We start from the raw sequence: 24784 nt of genomic DNA on the forward strand, positions 1-24784 counted from the left end.
TTGATGACATGGCATGCCACAACTCGATCCACAGATGAAGTGATGCGTGTGCCTGCTGATTCACCTGCATGGAGACACATTGAAGAGAAATGGCTGGCTTTTAGGGAAGATCCTCGTCGTAACCTCCATCTTGGCCTAGCAATGGATGGTGTAAACCCTTTTGGTTTACGGAGCTCTTCATGGAGCACATGGCCTGTTTGCCTTGTGAATTATAATCTTCCGCCATGGTTAGCAATAAAGAAAGGTCATTTGTTGCTCTCATGAATAGTTCCAAGAAAGTACAAGGTGAAGAACATGGATGTATATTTGGCACCACACTTATTGATGAGTTACGCACCTTGTGGAACGGAATTGAAGTGAAGGACATGTCAAAGCAGAGTGGCCAAAGACTTGCAACTATGCAAGGTATTCTCATGTGGACAATGCATATTCCGACGCATATTGCGACGCCCGCTTATACCGTAGCATATACCGTAGCAGATACTGACGCTTATACCGTAGCATATATCGTAGCAGATACCGACGCTTATATAGTAGCATATATCGTAGCAGATACTGACGCTTATACCGTAGCATATACCGTAGCGAGGGATTTCATTAACGTCTTCACAATTTCGTGATCACGTTAACAAAACCTGTTGTTAACATAAAAATTCTTGTGATCACAGTGTATATTCACGGGTATTTTTTATGACCTGCAAAAAACCTTCTCTGCCAGTAATCCCGCCGGGAAAATTCATTTCCCGACGGGCCCACCGAGAAAACCCATTTTCCCGGTGGATAAATTAAAAAATAAAAATAATAAAAAAATAAAAAAAAATAAAAAAAATAAAAAATCATGTTCACGTCATTCTTACCATTTTTGGGCCTTCTGGACTCATTTATGATGTCAAAAGTTTAAAATTCTTGGCACAAAAAAAGTTTTGTATAATTTGCTGGCCTTAAGTTCAATTGACACACCAATTAAGTCTAACTATACTTACATCAATTGACTCAATTGTCCATGACATCATTGCACTCAATTGAGCCCAATTGGACTCAATTACACTTGATTTACACTCAATTGATATTAATTGGGTGTCAATTGATGTCAATTGTGCCTAATTCGACGTAATTGAGCCCAATTTACACCCAATTTGCATAAATTGGGTGTAAACTAAGTATCAATTGAGTCGAATTGGACTCAATTGATAATAATTGGATGTTAATTGATATTAATTAAGCCCAATTGACTTCAATTGGATGTTAATTTATTACAATTAATGTCAATTAAGCTCAATTGAGCTCATTTGACATCAATTGGGTGTCAATTGATATCAATTGAGCTCAATTGGGCTCAATTGCACTCAATTGACACTCAATTGGGTGTTAATTGCATCCTATTGTGCTCAATTGAGCCCAATAGGATGCAATTAACATCAATCGGGTGTCAATTGATCACAATTGATATCAATTGGGCTCAATTGGGCTCAATCGCACTCAATTGTGTGATCGATTGTGTGTCAATTGATGTCAATTGAGCCTAATATGATACAATTGAGCTCAATTCACACCCAATTGGATGTAAATTGAGTGTCAATTGAGCCGAATTAGACTCAATTGATAGCAATTGGGTGTTAATTAATATCAATTAATATCCAATTAACACTGAAGTCAATTAAGTCTAATTGACTTCAATTGGATAATTTGGGTGTCAATTGAGCTCAATTGGACGTAAATGACATCAATTGGGTGTCAATTAACATCAATTGAACCTTATTGACATCAATTGGGTGCCAATTAACATCAATTGGACTCAATTGACATCAGTTGGGTTTCAATTGAGCCCAATTGGATGCAACTGACATCAATTGGGTGTCAATTGATTACAACTAAGCTGAATTGGGCTCAATTGCACTCAATTGATATTAATTGGGTGTCAATTAAACCTAATTCCATGCAATTGAGCTCAATTGACATCATTTCACATCAATTGCTCTCAATTGATATTAATTGGGTGTCAATTGATGTCAATTGAGCCTAATTCGATGCAATTGAGCTCAATTCACATCAGTTCACATCAAATTAGGTGTCAATTGATGTCAATTGAGTAAAATTGAGTCTAATTGGGTGTCAATTGAGTCAAATTGAGTCTAATTGGGTGTCAATTGATATCAATTGAGCCAAATTGAGTCTAATTGAATCTAATTAGACTTAATTAAGCCAAATTGAGTCTAATTGGGTGTCAATTGATGTCAATTGAGCCAAATTGAGTCTAATTGGGTGTCAATGGAGCCTAATTGACATCAATTGGGTGTCAATTGATGTCAATTGAGCCCAATTGAAGCTAATTGTGTATCAATTGACACACAATTGATGTCAATTGGGCTCAATTGACATCAATTGGATTCAATTGACATACAATTGATGTCACATGGGCTCAATTGACATCAATTAACTGTCAATTAATATCAATTGGATGTCAATTGATTATAATTGATGCTAAATTGAATGAATTGAGTCCAATTGACATCAATTAAGTCTAATTGGATATTAATTGATCAATTAGGCTCAATTGATATCAATTGACACCCAATTGGACTCAATAGGGTGTTAACTGATGTTAATTGAGGGTGGCCACGGAGCGAGCCCATTGCAGCGAGCCAATTTGCAAATTATTTTCAAATCAATACGAGATGCGAGCAGTTTCTTGTCATGTATCCATTGAAAGTGAGCAAGAATGACACATGACATACCAAAAAAAAAAGCAGGCTTACTACATGACATGCCATACCACCTTCAAGACATACCACCTTCAAGACAATGTATTCAAGACACAAAATAAAAGCAGGCTTACTACATCCACCAAAAATGCTACATCCAAACTGTCTTTAAATAAAAGTTCAAATATCACGCTACATCCACCAAAAATGCTAATATATAAAATGTCTTCTGTATCCACCAAAAATGCTACATCGAAACTGTCTTTAAATGTCTTTAAAAAAAAGTTCAAATATCACGCTACATCCACCAAAAATGCTAATATCCAAAATGTCTTCTGTCTTCACAAAAAATGCTAAGATCCAAAATGTCTTTAGTCTTCTTCAAACTGCAAAAAAGTAAGAAATTAATGAACATTGCATTTATAGAGGATTATGGGGTATTAACAGTGCCTTGTCTTATTAATTTGGGAATTACCTTTGTAGAATATGGCTCCAATAGCTTATTATATATGCGATGGTCCTTTTCAAAGATAATAACATTACGTTCCATGACCGCTGCAATAAGTCCAAGAGTTCCAGTCCCAGCAAACAAGTCAACAATAGTATCCCCTGTCTTTGAAAAGAGAGATACTATGTACTTGCATAGCCTCTGCCCTCTTTGGCAACCACCTCTCCAAGGCTTTCCCTTTCGTTTTACCATATCCTCTTCAGGAACACTACATAAACACAGAGATGAGAGACCCAAAAACCTAAACCCTAAATACATAGACATTGTTTTTAATCACAGATCCAGAGTCGATCCCTTACATATCTTGAATGAGGTCTTGTTCCAGATCTAATTCACTCCCAAGATTTTGCTCTTCCACCTTATCTCCATACATCCGTAAATACTGCCTTGGTGTACTTGAGCGTACAAAAACAGATAGAATAAGACATGCAACCTGTAATGAAATCCATTCAAATAGTAGTGAATTCCTTAGGCTATAAGTTGAAATAGACATAGACATAAGAATTTTTGTAGAAGAGAAGTGTGCAGCTACCTTTGTCACAAGTTGTCCCATCTTCTTTCCCACTGGTGGAGTGCATTTGACCACTTGTCGATGAAAGACCACAAATCCTCTAGATGTTGCCTCATGCTCTATCTTCACTCCTTCTTCCATTGTATAAAGGCATGTTATGAAGCCATGATCATTAAGACAAAAGTCTACAAATTGAAAAGTTGCCTCATATAGACTTTCGCTAACCACATTCCAAGGTGGCACTCTGTGTCCCAAACAACCCTCAACAACGAGGTTTGAGGGGAAGTCTACAAACACCATCTCCACACAATAGTCAGTCCTTTTCCCATGGACTTTTCCTTTATTACAAAGCACATTCATGGCTTCCAAAACATGTTTGAATAGAGGGGATGGCCCTTCTATGTTCTTACAGTCCCTTGCAAGGTCCTCGATGGAGGTATTGAATGCATATACCATGCCTGCGAATTCCCACAATGCAAGAAGAAACACAGAAGAAGATTGATTGGTAAGAGAAAAATATTTATCACCCCAATAAACATACACTACTGTTAACGGCATGATATCACCTTTCAAAGGTGCTGGTTGGATCATAGACGAGGCTACATGTACATTGCCCGAAGTACTTGTTGTTTGATGTACTTCTCTTTGTCTCCTATTTGCATCCAATGCTTGACTCACTATATCCCTCCCTAGGTTAACTGGTAGAGGGTGCATTCTAGATGTAGAGGCTATAGATGTGGCATGAGAGCTCGTAGAGCAGCCACGTACTGCAGTCAATGGTATACTCTGCACAAAGACAACTTATGGTTATAAATTACCTCATCAAAAAACTTTATCATCGTGCAAAAATCAGAGACAACTTATGGTTACCTCATCAGAACCCTCCACTATGGTCATCTTAGCCAATATAGCTAAGTGTTGATCATGTAATTGAATTTCTTCATCTGGCACAACAAACCTCTCCATGTCTAGCTACCAGGGGCATCTTGTCTTTTCAACACTTGATAGAGGCTAACCATGCATTTCAAAAATAGATAACATACGTTTTATCATCATACATACATTTTATCATCATGACCATGATTACAGAAAACACTTACTCTCCCAAGGTGCAGATCCGCATATATATATCGTGGAGTATCCTCGCAAATCCATAACAACACAAGAGGTGGTATGGCCTGTACTACACCACTATCCACCTCTTTCAGCAGCCATCTAAATTCCAAATGGAAAGGAAAACTAAAGTCAATAGGCTATATAAGAAGCATAAGGAGAAGAAATAAAATTGACCAAGTTTTTTTTTTACCTATAAACAACTCGATGTGTTGCAGAGCGTAGCCCTTTTTGTGTGTCCATATCATTGCTAAATTTTATATCCCCCTGATGAACTCTGAAAGCTTTTTTGAAATACTTTCGTCGATGAAAGACGACATAGTTTATAAAGGAATTAATGGAAGGTAAGGAGATTCTATCACAATTTTCAATCTCCTCCAGAAGCTTGGAGCCATAAGAACTTATTTGTAGCCAGAACACAAATGAATGTAGCCACTCTCTAGCTTTTGCTTTGTCTTTAGGCAAGTACTCTATCTCTCGAATGCTAGCTTGTGAATTATCCAATCTGGATTTTAATGGCCAATGTAAAAACTCATTCTCTACAATGACTATGATGGCATAGTCATGGCTCTGCAGATGAAGTCTCGAGATAGCTCTGTAGTGGCCATGTTTAGCTCTACAGTGGCCATATTGAGGATCAAAACATGTCTATGTAGGGCCTCCAGGATCAAGTGCGCTGAGCGCACTTGATCCTGGAAGCTCTACAATGACTATGATGGCATAGTCATGGCTCTGCACATGCAAGTCTCGAGATAGCTTTGCAGTGGCCATGTTTAGCTCTACAGTGGCCATATTGAGGTGTAAATTTTCTGCTGGATCAAGACATGTTTATGTAGGTCCATGTTGACATGTTTATGTAGGTCCATGTTTATGTAGGTCTGTCTATGTAAGGCCTCTAGGATCAAGTGCGCTGAGCGCACTTGATCCTGGAAGCTCTACAATGGCTCTGCAGATGAAGCCTCCAGATAGCTTTGCAGTGGCCATGTTTAGCTCTACAGTAAGTAGCCATGTTGAGGTGTCTATGTAAGGTGTAAATTTTTTTACTGGATCAAGACATGTCTATGTAGGGCCTCCAGGATCAAGTGCGCTGAGCGCACTTGATCCAGGAAGCTCTACAATAACCATGTTAGCTCTGCAGATAAAGCATAAGCCAATGTTTAGCTCTACAGTGGCCATGTTGAGGTCTAAATTTTTTGATGGGCATGTTGAGCACTTATTTTTAATAAAAACATAGACATCTTTTGCTAATGTGGATGCCTCCATGGATAGACAAGACATGCCTGTGTAGGGCCTCCAGGATCAAGTGCGCTGAGCGCACTTGATCCAGGAAGCTCTACAATAACCATGTTAGCTCTGTAGATAAAGCATAAGCCAATGTTTAGCTCTACAGTGGCCATGTTGAGGTCTAAATTTTTTGATGGGCATGTTGAGCCCTTATTTTTAATAAAAACATAGACATCTTTTGCTAATGTGGATGCCTCCATGGATAGACAAGACATGCCTGTGTAGGGGCCTCCTAGATCAAGTGCGCTCAGCGCACTTGATCCTTAAAGCTCTACAATGACCATCTTGTGCCAGTACGTGGCCATCTTTAGCTATACAATGAAGAGGAGGAGCCAGTAGACATTCATGGTCTTGGCCCCACACACAAAATACAAACGCAAGGAAAAAACGCACATTTAAAAAACGTAAAAGAACATACTCTCTTTCGGGCAGGTGATGCTCGGGCAGGTGATGCCCTTTGTCGTGAGGGTGAGAGTTGCAACATGAGCGCAGCAGACATCTTCATCTTCAACGTTGTTGAGAAAACTAGAGATAGTAATATATAAATAGAAAGACAGAGCAGCTCCATTGTATCTTAAGAGGAGGGTGGTCAGAGAGCAGCTTGAGGGTGAACTAATAAGAAGCAATGGCAACCTAATAAGAAGCAATGGCAAAACAGTGCATGAGAAATAACATATAAAGAGAAGAAGGAGTTTTACCACGAGTTGATTGATTGCAACATCTATATTTTTTTTGTGATGGGTTGATAGTCTAGAAATAGTCTGTTTTAGTAGTCTTTCAAACTAGTGAGTAAATATACTAAAAAATAGCTTTTCCGGCTTGTCCTTTCATTAGACTTTCATTCCAAAGGAAGCCTATGCCTTTTTCTCACGTAGTCGTTTTATTAGCTTTAGTGTAATGTATATAGTATTACTTTGTTTTAAATATTAATGGATATGTGTGCTCACATTATACTTTCTTTTGGAATGTATTCCTGAAATGTAGGGATTCTGAGTCAGATGTTCAGATTTTTCTACACAAAGTTGGAGGCCCTCTTTTTAGACTGTCATTTTCACATGGGAAATGTTTATTATCAGCCGAATTAATGAAAGAAAAACTAGGTGCAGAACATGAAATTTTTATTGAAGGTCTATTGCAAACTGAGGATGCTTTAGTGCAATTCCGTAAGATACGTGCATGGTGGGCAACAGGAAAGGCAGCAGACAGAAACATTCCCAAGCTAGATAGTTGGCTTAGTTGGTGGCACTATAGAGCAAGTCGTTGGGGTCATTTTATTATTAAGGTATGTTATGTATGTTTTTTTTTTCTATGAACTTAATTCAATAGCAGTAATTAAAAAACCTACTGGTTTGGGTTTATCTTTGTGCAATGGGTTTTCAATGAACAGGATGGTGAGCCTATTGTAAATGCTCTGGTACCACGGACGAACCTCTCTGAAGCCAAGCATGCTAGTTGGCTAGCAGGAGAAGGATACAAACATAAAATTAGTTTGTACGATGCATGTGTTTCAGATCTCATCAATGCTTACTTCCAGTGTGCTCGTCAAATGGCTTTTATGGAAGGAAAATATATAGGTGGAGGGCCTGACCTAGAGATATTAATTGAGAGAGCTCTTTCCAGACAAACTTCAAGCCCTTCTCCAGCTGCTACTTCAAGGGCAATTGATGATGCAGTGATGGGCACTCCAATGTTTACAAACAGGATAAATTTCAAGGGTGAGAAAAAGACTATTCGAGCTAAACGTCCACTTCATGAGGTCCATGAGGGGAATGTAGGGAGCTCTAGCCACCGACCAGAGTTTGTTTATGTGACAGTGGATAAGCATGAAAAAGGGCAAGCATCAATAAATCCAGAAGAAGGTGACGTAGCACTTCAATCATTAGAGCAAGATATTCATCAGACAAAGTGGGCATTGCGCAGGATTTCGATCTTCAATAGAGTAGAATGTAACCATTGGGTAGGAGGAAAAAAATGTAGCAGAAAGCTACGAGGCGGAGAAGTGGCACCATGCTTTTGGAGTGATTGTCAATTATCTTCTTGGAGGAAAGAAAAGTACTGCTATTTGTGTAATAATGATGTTCGACACACTTGGAAGCCTACAAAGACAATCTTACATCCACCTGCAAGTGTTCCTAATGTTTGGCCAATAGCAACAGGTACACACTTGAAAGTCAGGGAAGCTCATGATTTAGTAAAAGCTGGATTTGAGATTGGTGTACAGATTCCAAATAGTTTGCTTCAAGAGAGTGAACAAAACAAGCAAAAAATTCTTGAGGAAGATAAGCAAAAATACCCCTATCGAAAAGGTATATCGAAAGCTGCATATGCACAGATCAGTGCTGCGTTAGATATGAATGTAGAAATTATGGGAGGACATGTTCAAATGGAAGGGCAGAAGGAAATATTTAAAGTGAGGGAAATCTAGAACAAAGAAGCCCTACCCATTGAAGTAACCATTCAGAACCACCCAATATGTTCGTGTGCAGAATTCAATGATAGGTTGGTCAAAAGAAAACCATATCTTGCCTGCAAACATATCTACTTTGTTTTCCTGATGATTCTTGGACAGGATGTGAACAATAATATGCATATCCATCAGCCAAAGATTCCTAATTATATTTTGAAAGAGATGCTCACAAGATCTCAGAGAAGCCACCCACAACAATTATAGGATATACTTATAATGTTTTGAGAATATTTTGAGAATATCAATTAAACTTTTTGTACTCTGTGCGCTATATAAATAACACACTTATATTGATTGATTTAATTAAGTTCAGTGTTATGTCAATGTTTTCAGTCATTTAATAATTAAGTTCAGTGTTATGTCAATGTTTTCAGTCATTTAATAATTAAGTTCAGTGTTATGTCAATGTTTTAGAGAGCAGCACAAGCACAAATCTGCTCGCTTGAAGGGGATAATCTATTTTTGTATTCTGTGTGATTTTTGCTCTTATTTTTGTATTCTGTGTGATTTTTGCTCTCGGCTCGCTGCTCTCGGCTCGCTTTATTGACGCACTCATGTTAATTGAGCCCAATTGACATCAATTGGGTGTTAATTGAGCTCAATTGGACACAATTAACAATAATTGGGTATGAATTGAACTCAATTGACATCAATTAGGTGTCAGTTGAGCCTAATTGCATCCAATTGAACTCAATTGACATCAATTGGGCAAATTGCATCCAATTTAATTCAATTGACATCAATTAAGCCTAATTGCATCCAATTTAACCCAATTGGACTCAATTGAATCCAATTGGACTCAATTGACATCAGTTAGGTGTCAATTGAGCCTAATTGTATCTATTTGGACTTAATTGACATCAATTGGGTGTCAATTAAACCCAATTGGAGTCAATTGATATCAATTAGGTGTTTATTGATGTTAATTGAGTTTAATTGACATCAATTGGGTGTTTATTGATGTCAATCGAGTCCAATTAGATGCAATTGAACTCAATTAGGTGTGAATTAGACTCAATTAATATCAATTGGGCTCAATTGATATCAATTAGGTGTGAATTGATGTCAATTGAGCCCAATTCGATGCAATTGATATCACTTGGGTGTCAATTAGACTCAATTGGCACCCAATTGATGTCAATTGAGTCCAAGTGGATGTCAATTGATATCAATTGAGCCCAATTGATCAATTGACATCTAATTAGACTCTTAATTGATATCAATTTGACTCAATTAGGTGTTAATTGATATCAATTAGACTCAATTGGGTGTTAATTGATATTAATTGAGCTCAATTAGACTCAATTGACATCAATTAGGTACTAATTGAGTGTAATTGATATCCATTAAGCCTAATTTGGCTTAATTGACATCAATTGGGTGTTAATTAATGTCAATCGAGTCCAATTAATATCAATTAGGTATCAATTAAGCCAAATTGATATCAATTGGGTGTCAATTGAGCCCAATTCACATCAATTGGGTGTAAATTGAACCTAATTGGACTCAATTAACATCAATTAGGTGTGAATTGATGTCAATTGATCCCACTTGGATACAATTGATATCAATTTGGTGTCAATTGGACTCAATTGGCACCCAATTGATGTCAATTGAGTCCACTTGGATGTCAATTGATATCAATTGAGCCCAATTGATCAATTGACACCTAATTAGACTTAATTGATATCAATTTGACTCAACTGGGTATTAATTGATGTCAATTAAACTCAATTGGATGTTAATTGATGTTAATTGAGTCTCAATTGACATCAATTGGGTGCCAATTGAGTGCAATTGATGTCAATTAAGCCCAATTTGGCTCGATTAACATCAATTGGGTGTCAATTAACTACGATTGATGTCAATTGAGCTGAATTGACATCAATTGGGTGTTAATTGATGTTAATTGAGTTTAATTGACATCAATTGGATGTTAATTGATGTCACTTGAGTCCAATTAGATGTAATTAGACTCAATTGGGTTTGAATTAGACTCAATTGATATCAATTGGGCTGAGTTAATTGGGTGTCAATTGAGCCCAATTGACATCAATTGGGTGTGAATTGAACGTGATTGGACTCAATTGACATTAATTAGGTGTGAATTGATGTCAATTGAGCCCAATTGGATGCAATGGATATCAATTGGGTGTCACTTGGACTCAATTGGCACCCAATTGATGTCACTTGGACTCAATTGGCACCCAATTGATGTCAATTGAGTCCAATTGGATGTCAATTGGTATCAATTGAGCCCAATTGATCAATTGACACCCAATTAGACTTAATTGATATCAATTTGACTCAATTAGGTATTAATTGATGTCAATTAGACTTAATTGGATATTAATTAATGTTAATTGAGTCTAATCGGACTCAATTGATATCAATTGGGTGCTAATTGAGTGTAATTAATATCAATTAAGCTCAATTCGACTCAATTGGCATCAATTGGGTGTCAATTGACTACGATTGATGTCAATTGAGCTCAATTGACATCAATTGGGTGTTAATTGATGTCAATTGAGTCCAATTAACATCAATTGGATGTCAATTGAGCCCAATTGACATCAATTGGGTGTGAATTGAACCGGATTAGACTCAATTGACATCAATTAGGTGTGAATTGATGTCAATTAAGCCCAATTGGATGCAATTGATATCAATTGGGTGTCACTTGGACTCAATTGGCACCCAATTGATGTCAATTGAGTCCAATTGGATGTCAATTGATATCAGTTGAGTCGAATTGATTAATTGACACCCAATTATACTTAATTGATATCAATTTGACTCAATTGGGTATTAGTTGATGTCAATTGGACTCAATTGGGTGTTAATTGATGTTAATTGAGGACTCAATTGACATCAATTGGGTACCAATTGAGTGCAATTGGTGTCAATTCGGCTCAATTGGCATCAATTGGATATCAATTGACTAGGATTGATGTCAATTGAGCTCAATTGACATCAATTGGGTGTTAATCGATGTCAATTGAGTCCAATTAAGCCCAGTTGTGTCCAATTGGGTGTCAATTGATTGAATCCAATTAAGTCCAATTAAGCTCAATTGAGTCCAATGGGGTGTCAATTGAGCCCAATCGATCAATTGACACCCAATTAGACTTAATTGATACCAATTGGACTCAATTGGATATTAATTGATGTCAATTAGACTCAATTGGAAGTATAATAAGATAATTGATGGTAATCGAGCTTAAGGTGATAAATTTAGAGATAACTTTTTTGTACAAAGAATTTTGAACTTTTGACATCATAAATGAGTCCAAAAGGCCCAAAAGTGGTAGGAATGACTGTGAACATGAAAATATTTTGACCATTTTTTTTAACTTTTTTTCCCGCCAGGAAAATGGATTTTCCCGGCGGGCCCGCCGGGAAAACAAAAAGCCCGGCGGGCTTCGGCAGGTTACCAGGTCACTGGTAACCTGCTATTTTGAGAACATGAAAACATGTGAACATGTGAATAACATGTTCACAAGTGTTATTAACAAAAAAAATCTTGTGATCACGTGAATATAAAATCATTGACCGTAGCAGATATCGACGCTTATACCGTAGCATATACTATAGTAGATACCGACGCTTATACCGACGCATATTTCGACGCAGATACTGACGCTCGTAACTTTTTTACAGCCGAGAACCTCTCATTCTCTGTTTTGCAAGGCTTGGAATGTCAAGACAAGGTATGCGTGTCTTTCTCCTTATCTCCCTGAGGCGTTCGCCTTGTTCCATTCGACCCACTCTTGATGTGTGTGTTTGTGTGTGTGTTATTGTGGAGAGAATTAGTGAAGTGTGTGTGTAGATCTCCCTCTTTCTCCTTGGGCATTTTGCCTCTCTCCATCTCCTCATCTTCTTATGTGTGTGTGTGTGTGTGGAGAGAATTAGGGTAAATGTGTGATGTGTGTGTATATCTCCTTCCCCTCTCTCCATCCTTCTTTTTACCTTCTTAATTATGTTTGGAGAGAGGATTTGTATGTGTGTGTTGTGAGAGATGTAGAGAGTGAGAGAGCTTGTGTATGTGCATCTATTACTAATGTATGCAATGTGTGTGTAGGTTTGTTCCTCCCACGTGTGTCCTAGCTTGCAAATCTGCTTCGAACATGCACTATCCAATCCACATTTGAGAGGTAAGCACATTACCAATTATGTTGTTTTATTACTTCTCTTTTTGTTATGTTTTAATTTGTTCTCAATTTGTAATTATTAATTGAAATTATGAGTATGCAAGCTTGTTGTTTTATGCACATATATGCTAATATTAGCATATATGTGAGTGCATAAGAAATTAATGTATGTGCTTATTTGTCTTTACACACACACACACACTTTGCGAGAGAGAGAGATTTTCTTTTTAGCGCATACCCAAGGCGTTTCGGTCTCTTCTTCGACTTGAAATCTAATGTCTAAGACATGTATGTCAACGCTATGTCTATATGTATATACTCTAATGTATATGCCTAAAGCATATATATATCCATAAGCTAATGTATATGCCTAAACATCGCTAATGTATACTTGATCTCCCTCAACGGCTGGGGAAAAGAAGCCCGTTTAACGCTTTAAATGTTATTTTTAAAATCTCCCTCACGGCTGGGGAAAAGAAGCCCTGTTTTATGGTTTACATAATGCTTAATGATTTGTGTAATGCGAAATGATTTGCATTTAATGAGCTACATATACATGTTATCCTGGTAAATGGAGCCTCTCAATCTTGAAGAGAGAATAGCGTGTCCATGCATGCGATGTAAGTACCAAATATTTTGAAAACGAAGGATTTGCAACCAGCATATTCATGACGCTGGCATATTTTCAATGGAGCGCTTACAAAATTTACTGTTTCAATCGTACAACCAAGTAAGTGTGCAACCACATCTTGATAACATTGCGCCTATGAATTCTCGTCCCCAACAAAGGATGAGGATATCGAAGGAGGGAGTTAGGCAAGACCTAGAGTGAGTTAGGGCTAGCTATATATAGCTCCAACAGAATTTACATCATTCGGCTTAGAATTAGCCCCATTAGATACATTTTTATTTGGAAAAGTGGGTGCACGAGTGTTGTTAAAAGTGTCAATACGTGGAGTAATAAATGGTTTACGAAAGTTACGATTGTTTGTTACTCAAGACGATTGTTGATTTTGAGTTGCCGCTTGTGATTAGCGAGCTTGAGTAGCCTTTTGAGAAGAGCAAACCATCTGGGCAATAGATTGAAACTCTTTCTCTATGTCGTGAGCGAAAGAAATTGCTTCATGGAGTGAAGAGGGCTTCAAAGTAATGATTTTTACTTGTATACCACATTGAAGACCGTCTTCGTATTTGCGTTGAAGTGAATCTTTAGCAAGCACATCTTTGAGCATACGAAGGTGTAAGAGGCATTGCCAAAAACGCTTAGTATATTGACTCATGTTCTCACCTTCAATCCATGAGAAATTTGACCATGCGCATGAAGATGAAACTGAGGTGGTAAGAATGATTCTTTGACCTTCTCTTGGAACGAGGCCCAAGTGGTAGGGCGATCAATGCTATGGCGGAGCACGTTCCACCATAAAGTAGCTTTTTCATTCATGTGGGTGGTGGCACACTTAATTTTGTCACGCTCGAAAAAATTTTCTTCGCCAAAGTAGTCATTAAATTGACTCAACCATGATAAAACAAAGTTTCCATCTTTGCGACCACCAAAGCGAGAGAAAGTAAATAAGCGATGACTTATTTTTTGTTCTATGCGGGTTTGTCGAGCGTTGAATGCGGCTCGTAAAATTTTACCAATTCGGTCATCCTCGGCATCCGACTCCCGCGGTCATTTGTCGCGGTCTTGTAATTGGCGTTCTGCATCTTGAAGTTGTTGTTCCAACAAATAAATTTGTTATTCCGGAGTAGCCTTGGGTAAAGGAGTATCCATGTCAGCCTCGGAGTAGTCTCGCGTAAAGGAGTATCCATGTCATAATTATGTTGCAATGAAGCGTCGCTTGATGACGGCATGTGAGTGGTGACGTTGAATGAGGTCCTCCTTGTTTGTCAATATCCTTCAAATAAAGAAGAGAGAGAGAGAGATTGAAAGATACTGTACTTCTCCCCAACATGGCTGTATAGAGAAGAGAGAAATATATACTTCTTTGAGCTTTTTTTTAAATAAAGAAAAATATATATATATATATATATTTGTTCTTCTTTTTTCTTTTCTTTTTTCAAAAAAAAAAAGGCTGTTGGCTACCATTTGTTTGGCTTCTTTCTCGCGCTACCGATCGTAGTACGTACTACTGTGATATGCGGTTTTTTGTTGGCCGTCTGTCCTACTGCCAACTGGGGTTGCTACTGTTATTGGCGGCTTTGGTTAGGTAGCTATGTCTTCTCACGCAGCTAGAGTAGCTCAATTGGTTAGAGCGTGTGGTTGTTAATCACAAATTCAGACGTTCAAGCCCAGCGTTGTGCAGTCGTCTGTGACGTTTCTCTCCAACGCCGTTGTTCTTTGCTTTGTTGTCTTGTGTCGCCTTGGCACCAGTGGCTGTGGTGTGGCCGCGTCACTGTATGATGGCCTCGACTAATGTCCCGCGCGTGCCATGCCGGGTTTCTGACTAGTGTCCCGCTTGTACGCCGTTGTTCTTGTCGTGTGTCGCCTTGGCACCAGTGGCTGTGGTGTGGCCGCGTCACTGTATGATGGCCTTGACGGTTCTCTGACTAATGTCCTGCGTAGCCGCTGCGTGCCATGCCGGGTTTCTGACTAGTGTCCCGCTTGGTCCGGATTTGTGTCTGTTTAAACTTTATAATCACCCCAAGGCTTTTAAGCAGTGTTCGAAAAAAACTATTTTCCCAAAAAGTACAAAACCTTCATCTAAAAATTGTGAAATTATTTATAAAGAAAAATTTCAAATTTTGAAGGTTTTTGTTCTACAACCCCTCAAAATCTGCAGGTTTTTGTACCCTTAAGTTTCAAATTTGAAGGTAATTTTAAAAATCTGCAAGTGCAAATTACACTATACCCGGGTTTTTTTCGAACAGTGCTTTTAAGGTTTTAAAAAAAACATAAGCCATTGTAACCCTACTTGAACTCCAGATAATCTTGTAGGCTCACTTCCATAACCATAGCTTCGAGCTTTTCAAAAAACCATAAGCCATTGTAACCCTTGCCACCACTTGGACTCCAGATAATCTTGTAGGCTCACTTCCATAACCATAGCTTCGAGCTTTTCAAATAAACAAGAAGGAGATAAATATACCAACTATGTACTACAAAAAGAGTCCCATGCATGAGTGAGCACGCTTCCTCATGCATGTATTTATGAATTAGCAAAAAAGCAAGTGCTCACAAATATAGCTTGATACATTCTCCTTTGGGTCATTAATATTAAAAAGTAACTTGGTCCCCAAGCTTGTCTATTTACATTAAAATTGTAGCAATTTAATTAAATGAAACTATGGGCGGGTGACCATCATTGCACATCGAAATACGATGGCCACGCACCGGCCAAAATCCATCGCACACACGTTACTCCGTGCACTGATCTGCTCACCAAAAACACAAGACACATTAAATCTTGCTTATCCACCCAACATGATGCGACCTCTGCTCCGGATTTGTGTCTGTTTAAACTTTATAATCACCGCAAGGCTTTTAAGGTTTTAAAAAAAAATATGCATTGCATAAAAAAGAAACATTCAATAGGTGTTGTACTCAATTGTTACAATCATTGAACATTATGAAATAAATAATCCTTTACCCACATATTCACTAGCATGCAAACATCTTTTGCTTATTATCTTGACTAGCATGCAAACATTTTCACTTACTATTTGCCAAGTATTTATACAAGATTCTACAGATTTATGTATACTTTTCGTTATAATAAACATAATATTTGAATAAAAGACATTCATATTTAGCATGTTCTCAATATGTTATCAACTATAACTCTAGATGTTGGCATACTATAGCTTAGATTACTTTTCATTATATTTAGGAACAAAACCCACCCATCGTTAATCAAGTACATACATCTCTAATTAAGTTCATACAACCTTTCTCGGTTGAGCTGTTTTCTGCTCTCGAGTGTGGTTGGGAAAAGGCCCTGGGGGACTGAGATGAAGGACATGTTAAATCATCATGGTTTTGGGTCTAAATCCCAACCACCAAATCAAGAAGCTTTGTTTTTAAAGAATGCACCATTATTAGGATATTGACACATCAATAGTGAGAATTTTACTCAAATGAAAGCAAATGAGTTGATGATACATAAGCAGTGAGAATGTTAAAAAATAGAAGCCCAATAAAACCTTGACACATCGGCACATGGAATGTTACAAAATAGAGAACTAATAAAAATTTGCCACACAACCAGAAAAATGGGAGCTCCAGCTCCCCATTTTCTTTCAGGGCATGGGCTTTGATTCTGCACACACAGAAGAGAAAAGTAGGCGAATAGATAGACGGTTATATGTCTTTTAAAAGTTAGGTACAGCCTGTCCTAGATAGACACACGGTTATATTTGGTGATTACAAAGGAAGATAGTAACTACCCATGCATGGACATGAACATGCATGTATTATTAATATTATTTTATCGTTCCCTGTCTTGTCATCACAACTACAATTCCATAGAGAGTTGGGGGCATTTTGTGGCGTATCTAGGGTTTGTATGGTACCACTCCAACATTGCCGAGCTGAGACAACGTGCAGAATCAACGTAGGCTTGGAGGTCAGGTTTCCAGGCGACGATCTCAAGTGCGAGACGAGTGCAGTCTTGGTCTCTAGCCTTGATCATGGCACAAGCTTGGGAGACCGCCTCCTCGAACTCCACTGCTGCAGCACCGCTGCTGCTCTTGATATTGTGGTGGTGCAGCACAGCCAGCAGCGTCACATAGTCGCCTTCGGCGATCTCGGCCTCGAATGAGAGCACGTCGTTGATCCTGGCATGGTCCGCCACAGCATCGTGAAAGGCTTGCAGCAGCGGATGGCTCAGCGTCGCGTCATCGAGCTCTACGCCCAGCTCGAACTCGCACGCCACCAAGCCGACCGGGATGGCCGCATCCTGTCGGCGTAGCCGTATGTACTCCTCTACATCCGGCAGCTTCCCTTGCTCTCTCAGCTCGACAAACGCCAACATACCTTGGAAGTACTCTTCCAAGAGCGCGGCGAAGCGCTTCTGCTGGATGCGCGGCATGCCCAGCGCCCGCATCTCACCCCACCACTCCTTTCCCACAGCTATCACCAGTTCCAGATCTTCTTCTGAGAAACAGCTTCGGCCACTACCTCGACTAATTTCTGGCCCACCGGTGCCTACATTCAGAGCTTCCTCCCCTCCGAACATCGCCTCCATCAGCAGAGCGCATAAACCCCTCGCTGCCGCCAAATCCTTCCCCATCATCTCTGCATCATCCACCAGATCATCCATAAGGAAGAACCAGTAATTGAGCTTCACTAAAGTTAGGGACCTCGCCACGCAGCTACCGTTGGGAAAGAGCATGCACGCAAACAAATCGTAGCGAATCTTGCGCTGCTGCTCTATTTTCGAGGCCGGGTAGCGCGACGCCACCCACGACACCCACGATCGAGTTAGCTCCACCAAGGCCTCCTGTCTGGGGTGGTGCTTCACCGGGAATGAGCACTCCAGGTGGTGTGGGACGCGGAAGCTTTCGGCAGCACGGTTGAGGAGGCTATGGATACTAGGAGCGGGTGGCGCGTGGACCGACCGCTCTATTTCAGGCATGGGCGCTAGCAGGGCGGGGCGGCCGCTGAATCGCGACGCCAACCGCGATCCACTTGGCTCCACAAGAGCCTCATGCCTGGGGCTGTGGTTCAGGGTGACTGATGAGCACTCCATGTGTGAGCTTGGCTTAAGGAGGTTATCCATATGAGAGACGTGTATGTGTGCAACTGATCATCTAGCCCTTCTTAAATAAAATGGTGACTCCATATGTGAGCTTGGCTTAAGGAGGTTAAAATAAATATAATATAATATAATACTCCGGCTGCCCAGCTTTATATTATTTGAAGTAACATATAATATAGCTACCTTTGTCTTGTACTGTTATTGCAACGGTTCAATTGGCGGAGAGTGATTATTATTTTAGTCTTGTACTTTTATTGTGAAAAGTGATCAGTTTATTATTTTGAACATTAACATGTGCCAAAAAGTGATCAGCTTGGAAAGTGATTGTCTGTTCAATTGGTGGAAAGTGATTAGTTTATTATTTTGAACTCTTAACATTCAAATAAAGTCTTGTACCTTTATTGCAAAAAGTGATCAGTTTATTCTTTTGAACTCTAACATGTGCCAAAAAAGTGATCACTTTATTCTTTTGAATTCTAACATGTGTTAAAAAGTGATCAACATCTTGAAATGAAAGGCGGATTGCGGTTGGCCCCGCTGAATCGTGACGCCAACCGCGATCCACTTGGCTCCACAGAAGCCTTATGCCTAGGGTGACGGATGAGCACTCCATGTGTGAGCTTAGCTTAAGGAGGTTATCCATATGAGAAATGTGCATGTGTGCAATTGATCATCTAGCCCTTCTTAAATAAAATGGTGACCGATGAGTACTCCATATGTGAGGTTGGCTTAAGGAGGTTAAAATAAATATAATATAATATAATACGCCGACTGCCCAGCTTTATAATATTTGAAGTAACATATAATATAGCTACCTTTGTCTTGTACTGTTATTGCAACTGTTCAATTGGCAGAAAGTGATTAGTTTATTATTTTAGTCTTGTACTTTTATTGTGGAAAGTGAGTAGTTTATTATTTTAGTCTTGTACTTTTATTGTGAAAAGTGATCAGTTTATTATTTTGAACATTAACATGTGCCAAAAAGTGATCACTTTATTATTTTAGTCTTGTACTTTTATTGTGAAAAGTGATCAGTTTATTATTTTGAACATTAACATGTGCCAAAAAGTGATCGGCTTGGAAAGTGATTGTCTATTCAATTGGTGGAAAGTGATTAGTTTATTATTTTGAACTCGTAACATTTAAATAAAGTCTTGTACCTTTATTGTGAAAAGTGATCAGTTTATTCTTTTGAACTCTAACATGTGCCAAAAAAAAGATCACTTTATTCTTTTGAATTCTAACATGTGCCAAAAAGTGATCAACATCTTGAAATGAAAGGGGTTTGTGGTTGGCCCTGCTGAATCGTGACGCCAACCACAATCCACTTGGCTCCACAAGAGCCTTATGCCTGGGGTGACGGATGAGCACTCCATGTGTGAGCTTAGCTTAAGGAGGTTATCCATATGAGAAATGTGCGTGTGTGCAATTGATCATCTAACCCTTCTTAAATAAAATTATCGAAATATAATATAATATAATATACCAGTTTTGTCGAACTTTATATTAATTGAAGTAGGCAACATATAATATAGCCACCTTTCTCTTTTAATAATATAGCCATCTCATTATTGGATTTCCCGTCTTGCATGGGAGCTAACTAATTTAGGTTTTGTAACCAACATTTTGTTATTTTTATTTTTGGCTTCTTTCAAGTACCTTTAGTACTGTGAAATAGTTTATTTGAAAGGTGGCTTTACACCTTACTCAATTACACCTATCTATTTTAGGTGGCTTTACACCTTACTCAATTACACCTATCTATTTTAGGTGGGGCGGCTGCTAAATTGCGATGCCAACCGCGATCCACTTGGCGCCACAAGAACTTCATGCTTGGGGCGGTGCTTCATGGTGTGTGAGCTTAGCTTAAGGAGGTTATCCATATGACAAATGTGCATGTGTGACAATGATCATCTAACCCTTCTTAAATACAATTGTCAAAATATAATATAATATAATAGGCCGGCTGTCGAACTTTATATTAATTGAAGTAGGTAATATATAATATATCCACCTACCTCTTTTAATAAAATCTTTACACCTTACCCATCTAATTAATGGATTTTGCTTTTTTTTTTTCAAATGCATGGGAGCTAACTAATCTAGGTTTTGAATGACGTCCATGTGACCAAAACGCCCCATATTTGTGATACTACAAATAGCACATAAAGATTGTTGATGGACAAATAATAACTGAGACATGTAGAGAAAAAAAAGAGAGACATGTAGAACTTAAACACTTACATGCCAATCGCATCCTTTTGTAAGCTCCTCCTCCTCCTCTGTTACAGTTAAACCAGCATGTTTGGCTTCTAAAATTGTAGCTTCTAGCCATCTACCTGTGGGAAAGTCCGGAAGAGCTTGCAGACCTTCTGGATATGGGAGATTTCTTGTAGTGCGATTTCTTCTGAAACTTAAACGATCTTGTACTCGTCGCTGTCGCTTGAGAGCTTCATATGTCTCAATCCACTTCTCCATTACATGCGAGTTCAAGATGCAAAATTTGTTGATTTTTTCCCGCAAATTGTTATCCATCTTTCTCTTAATGCCTTGGCCTTGAGGTTCCTCACCAATGACTCGCCTGTTAGACTCTTGAGACCATAGTCGAGGTATCTCTGGATCTAATGAACTTAAATATTCAATGATGTAAACAAGGGACTCTTGTATCAGCCACCCTTCTGACATACTTCCCTCCGGGCGAGCCATTTGGTGAACAAATCCCTTTAATGTCTTCATAAACCTCTCCAAAAGAACATCCATCTTGAATGGACTGTTCCAGCAACTGCAATCTCATCTACAAAATGAACTAGCAGATGCATCTGGATTGTTAATAAACTTGTAGGGAAAAACTTCTCTACCATGCAAAGTGCCTCTATGGAGTTTAAATGCGCTGTCTCCAAAGTGTCTCTCTTTATCTCTTTTGAAGAAATCCAACGCACCAATGTGCTAATCTTAGAGATAGTAGCTCTAATGTCTTCAGTGAGACAATCTTTTATTGCTATGGGGAGCACAAATTGTAGAGTTATTTTGTCGCAAGAGTTTTTTAAAGTGTAAAATTCTGAATAAAACTTATAAAACTTTCAAGAATTAGAGAGAAAATTCTTTACACGGCATTATAAGAACTTACTTTTGATTTTTCAGATTAAAGGTATAAAAAGATATAGGATTTTGGTTTTTTTTGAACATTGTTGTGCAGTCGTCTGTGACGTTTCTCTCCACACGGCTCTTGTACGCCGTTTTTCTTGTCTTGTGTCGCCTTGGCACCAGTGGCTGTGGTGTGGCCGCGTCACTGTATGATGGCCTTGACGGTTCTCTGACTAATGTCCCGCGTAGCCGCTGCGTGCCATGCCGGGTTTCTGACTAGTGTCCCGCTTGGTCCGGATTTGTCTGTTTAAACTTTATAATAGGCTTTCAAGGTTTAAAAAAAAACATAAGCCATTGTAACCCTTGCCACCACTTGGACTCCCGATAATCTTGTAGGCTCACTTCCATAACCATAGCTTCGAGCTTTTCAAAAAAACATAAGCCATTGTAACCCTTGCCACCAGATAATCTTGTAGGCTTACTTCCATAACCATAGCTTGGAGCTTTTCAAATAAACAAGAAGGAGATAAATATACCAACTATGTACTACAAAAAGAGTGGGTTCAATCTCCCCCCATGCATGAGTGAGTACGCTTCCTCATGCATGTATTTATGTATTAGCAAAAAAGCAAGTGCTCACAAATATAGCTTGATACATTCCACTTTGGGTCATTAATATTAAAAAGTAACTTGGTCCCCAAGCTTGTCTATTAACATTAAAATTGTAGCAATTTAATTAAATGAAACTATGGGCGGGCGACCATCATTGCACATCGAAATACGACGACCACGCACCGGCCAAAATCCATCGCACACACGTTACTCCGTGCACTGATCTGCTCACCAAAAACACAAGACACATTAAATCTTGCTTATCCGCCCAACATGATGCGACCTCTGCTCCACGTTCTCACGCGTAGCCAATCACAACCATGTGGCAAATGAGCGTACCATAATATCACATAAAATATCAAATAATTCCAAAATTAATTCCATAATTCTCATTTCTATAACAATGCCATTAGGGGGAAGAAGTTATGGCTTGTTTTGAAGGATTATTGAGCAATTTATAGCCATATACATGTAATTTTGATATCCCATACATGGTGTGAGCATAAGCTTCAAGATTAACATGAGTCCATTGACATATACTCTATCCATGAGAATTGTAATTGTACATATCAATGGTTTTGAGGACGAAACCTTTTGCGTGGGGATGGTTTGTAATAACAAAGTGGAATGGTCTCATATGAATAATGGGCCCAAGGCCAATTGATCATTCCCATGGACAACACTCATGATAGTGTGAAAAGGGGGATCTTGTATATAGGCTACACACACCATATTTTTGGTACCTTTTGATAATCAAGAATACACAAGTCTTTTACTCTCTCTTATCTCTCTATACCTAGGCTAATCTTCATAATATACGCTAATCCAAGGCTAATAAGGCTAAATCTAGGATAATCTAGTTGCCACTTTCTTTCAATGTTTGTGTGTTGCCTTTAAATCTTTGAGGAGGAAGGCCTATTTTATAAACCCCTTATCATAACAATATTTATTTTTTGATTTTTTATAGACCCCTTCTTTTTACGAAAAAAGTAAATAAAATATACCCTTTTTATTCACTCAAATGATATATTCTCGTATTCTTGAGTGACTCCCTCTCCCCCTGGTGCCCCACGGTGAGCTTTTAATGTGTATCATTTAAGTTGCAAGTACGTGATACTAGAAATTGCAAGTGTTGTGTTGCAACAAATGTATCTTTGAGATTTTTTTATACCACTCTTTTATGTGTCTATGAGATTATTTTTACAACTCTCTCTCTCTCTCTCTCTCTCTCTCATGAATATGTGGATGAGTTATATTACTAGAAATTGCAAGTGTTGTGTTGTATCAAATGTATCTTTAAGTTTTTTTTATAACCCTCTCTCTGTTTTTCATAAAGATGTGAATATATATTGGTGTGTTATTAATGATGAATCTCTCTCTCTCTCTCTCTCTCCACATCTTATGTAGTGTGATGTGTTCCACATGTTATGTTCTAATAGCAACTAAGAACATTGAATAAGCATGCTCTCTCTCTCTCTCTCTCTCTCTCTAGGTCTTGTGTAGTGTGATGTGTTCCACATGTTATGTTGTAATAACAACTAAGAACATTGAATAAGAGTGCTCTTTCAATGTAAGTGTAGTTGATTCTTGTGGTAGAAAATTTCTTCACTCTCAATGTATTTGTTATAATTTATACCTACGATTGCTAGTTCTCAAGACACTATTATGCCAAGAAGTTGAACTTACATATAGCTCAATTTTAGATACAAGCCACAATGCCAAATTCACACATCCCAATTCATGAAAGAAATGTCATTATTTCACATTGAAAATATGGCCATTACATAAGTGTGTGCAATCTTGCGAACATGCCTATCATAGCATCATAAATGGGTATATTCATTATGTAGTGTGTGATTACAAATTACAATCCTTAGGATCGAAAGTGGGGCCCAGAGAGGTTGTGCCATGGTAGTGCGCCCGTCCTTTGCCGATGGGATTCTCGCAAGTCGTGGTGGAGACAAGGGCCGGCCGGGTAAATGGAGCGCTACTGGATTCGTACACTTCTGCCTACACTCTCGTAGGTACAGAGGTAGTGCAATGACCAGTGTGAGAAAACCTGCAGCTTCCATATGTACCATTTGGACCATTACGTTTTTACCTACAAGCTTTAGTTTCTCAATTTAGAAAATCTCTGACAATCTACAAATTCAAGAAAAGAAATCTTAAAATTGTTGAGAAAAAACCCTTAATGTCAAAATTGACTTGGGAAATTATACCAATTTTTATTTTTAATTTAAAAACTCAAAAAAAGTAATAGGTAAATTCAGCTTGTTTGGCTGGAAGGCAAATGCAAAAAATTGAGGCCCTTTACACACCCACTCGCGTCCATGCATGGTGTACTGGGCCGATGGAGGACACTGCCATGCAATGAGCTTTTACACACCACCTCCTCCCACGTTGGCCTCCACGCCACGCCCAAATTACGTTTGAGATTAGGCAACGGGACATGGCTCTTTGGGCACAAGTCTCTCCATCCAATCGGCTTCGTTGGTGCGTCCTTGGTGCTGTTGGGTTTCCCGCCACAAAGAGCGTTCGTAAATCCAGCCTGTTGCAAACCAATTTCCAGAAGCGTACAATTTTCACTGCCATCTCTAGGTTAGTCAACGTTTTTTTTTGGGAGCTCTCTGTATTTTCTGCAAATCAACATGCT

General features: G+C 38.7%; 1 protein-coding gene across 1 annotated transcript; it reads right to left on the reverse strand.

Moving 5' to 3' along the window:
- Window positions 1-17190: 17190 nt before the first annotated feature.
- On the reverse strand, window positions 17191-18426 carry LOC147631949 (microbial Terpene synthase-like protein 13). The gene has a single exon (XM_086807983.1). It carries the CDS (start codon window positions 18424-18426, stop codon window positions 17191-17193), a length of 1236 nt encoding a protein of 411 aa, XP_086664109.1.
- Between the last annotated feature and the right edge of the window lie 6358 nt (window positions 18427-24784).

Source organism: Cibotium barometz, chromosome 14, assembly GCF_041138505.1.
Source record: "Cibotium barometz isolate CiBa-2024 chromosome 14, ASM4113850v1, whole genome shotgun sequence".
NCBI classification, from domain to species: Eukaryota; Viridiplantae; Streptophyta; class Polypodiopsida; order Cyatheales; family Cibotiaceae; genus Cibotium; species Cibotium barometz.

What these genes read in the sequence shown, in the direction of transcription:
- LOC147631949 (XM_086807983.1), bottom strand. Translation starts at nt 18,426, where the DNA reads ATGGAGTGCTCATCAGTCACCCTGAACCACAGCCCCAGGCATGAGGCT.